A 1,848-nucleotide genomic window follows, 5' to 3' on the forward strand; every position below is an offset into this window, starting at 1 on the left:
GGCCCAGCCGGAGCCGGCAGGGCGCTCCTGCAGCCCAGAAGCCAACCCTGCCCTGGGCTGCACCCAGAGGAGTGTGGCCAGCAGGGCGAGAGAGGGGGTTCTCCCCCTTTGCTCTGCTCTGCTGAGACCCCACCTCGAATGCTGCGTCCAGCTCTGGTGTCCCCATCGTGAGAGGGACATGGGTCTCTTGGGACGAGTCCAGAGGAGGCCACAGAGATGACCCAGGGGCTGGAGCAGCTCTGCTGCGAGGACAGGCTGAGGGAGCTGGGGTTGTTCAGCTGGAGAAGAGAAGACTCCGGGGGGGACCTTATGGAGTGCTTGAAGGGACCTACAGGGAGGCTGGGGAGGGACTTCGTACAAGAGTGTCCAGAGATAGGACAAGAGGAAATGGGTTTAAGTTGAAGGAGAATAGATTGGATCTTAGGAAGAAATTCTTCAGTCCAAGGGTGGCAAGACTCTGGAATACATTGTCCAGAGAAGTTGTGGCTGCCCCATCCCTGGAGATGTTCAAGGCCAGGTTGGATGGGGCTTTGAGCAACCTGATCTAGTTGAGAGATGTCCCTGCCCATGGCAGAGGTTTGGATTAGGTCCTTTCCAACCTAAGACATTCTAGGATTCTGATAACAGAGAATTATAGGTTGTGATGTTTATCAGTCAAACAAAAAGAAACCTGCTGTGAGCAATAATAGCCAGCAGGAGGCAGTTAAGGGCAAGCAGCATATTTTTAAGCACTCCCTTTTATATTTTTATATATGCTTAAATATTCGTGCTGAAATTCAGCATTATACTTCTGCAGATCATTTCTAGATAACTTGAGCCAGGTAGCGAATTGCGTAAATGACAATATTTTTCTGAAAGAGTTTGCTGCTCTTGATCAGTCCTGTATGGTGTTGGTAAGGAAAAGTCTTGTATGAAATGTGGTGTTTAGCATGTGTAGCATTATTGTTTTTCTTTGAGTTGCTATTTAAAAAACTCATTCTGTCTGATGGTGGTGGCTTATGGCTCTTCAGTGGCTCTACTGGGGGATGAAGGGGTGGAAAAAGAAGCTTAAATAATAAAAGTACTGATTTTTGTGTGCAGTGCTGCTTCAAAGAAAGAGGATGATGATTCCCAACCCGTTAAAAAAACCTATACGTGGAATACAAAGGAAGAAGCAAAACAAGCTTTTAAAGAACTGTTAAAAGAAAAGGTATTTCAGTCTATTATTCCTAAAGCTTTCTTGAACTAACAAACTGCATTTGCCAGAAATGGCTAGACTTTTTTTTCTTTTTTTTAAAAGAATTTCTTACTGGTGAGGAAGAGGACTTTTGTACTAGGCAAGAAATGAGGGAATGCTGCAGTGAAAAAAAAACAACAACCCCACAGCTTAAACTATTTCAGCTCTTTAGATGAACAGGAAGTTTTTGAGCAGTTTCATCAGGGCTTGGTTCAGTTTTTTTCTTATTCTTTTCCTTTTACACTGTAATGCAAGCTTGCAGCTTGGTCTGTGTCCAGAATTCGAACTGGAACGGCGAGTAATTTGGCAGACAGCTTCACTAGAGACAGGCAGGATAGCCAGAGGTCCATATGGGGAAAGAATAAACTGTTAGATTTAGTATGCAGTGTTTCCATAAGCTGGTCTGATAGAAAGATGCATTCTTATTTTGATTTTTTTTTTCCCCCCTGTGAAGTAATAATTCAAAACCCATATTTAAGTGTTGTCGAAATCATGGGTGCCAGTGTTTTTGTTTGGCAGTGAGGTGCATTTCTAACAGAAGTTTTGCCTGATCTTCTCAGCCCTCCCATTTTCATCTTTGTTTTAAAGGTGGATGAACCAGGTGTAAAATGAGACTGGCTTTGGTTTTCCCT

General features: G+C 44.0%; 1 protein-coding gene across 1 annotated transcript in view; it reads left to right on the forward strand.

The window, feature by feature from the left end:
* Positions 1-1,848, forward strand: part of PRPF40A (PRP40 pre-mRNA processing factor 40 homolog A (S. cerevisiae)) — a gene marked incomplete at its 3' end in the record, with an annotated part of 19,834 nt that overhangs the window by 10,671 nt on the left and 7,315 nt on the right. Inside the window, exon 10 of the mRNA XM_009876423.1 lies at positions 1,081-1,189. Within this exon, the coding sequence (XP_009874725.1) occupies positions 1,081-1,189 (109 nt within the window). The remainder of the gene's footprint in view (positions 1-1,080; positions 1,190-1,848) is intronic.

This window comes from Apaloderma vittatum, unplaced genomic scaffold, assembly GCF_000703405.1.
Source record: "Apaloderma vittatum isolate BGI_N311 unplaced genomic scaffold, ASM70340v1 scaffold18449, whole genome shotgun sequence".
NCBI lineage: Eukaryota > Metazoa > Chordata > Aves > Trogoniformes > Trogonidae > Apaloderma > Apaloderma vittatum.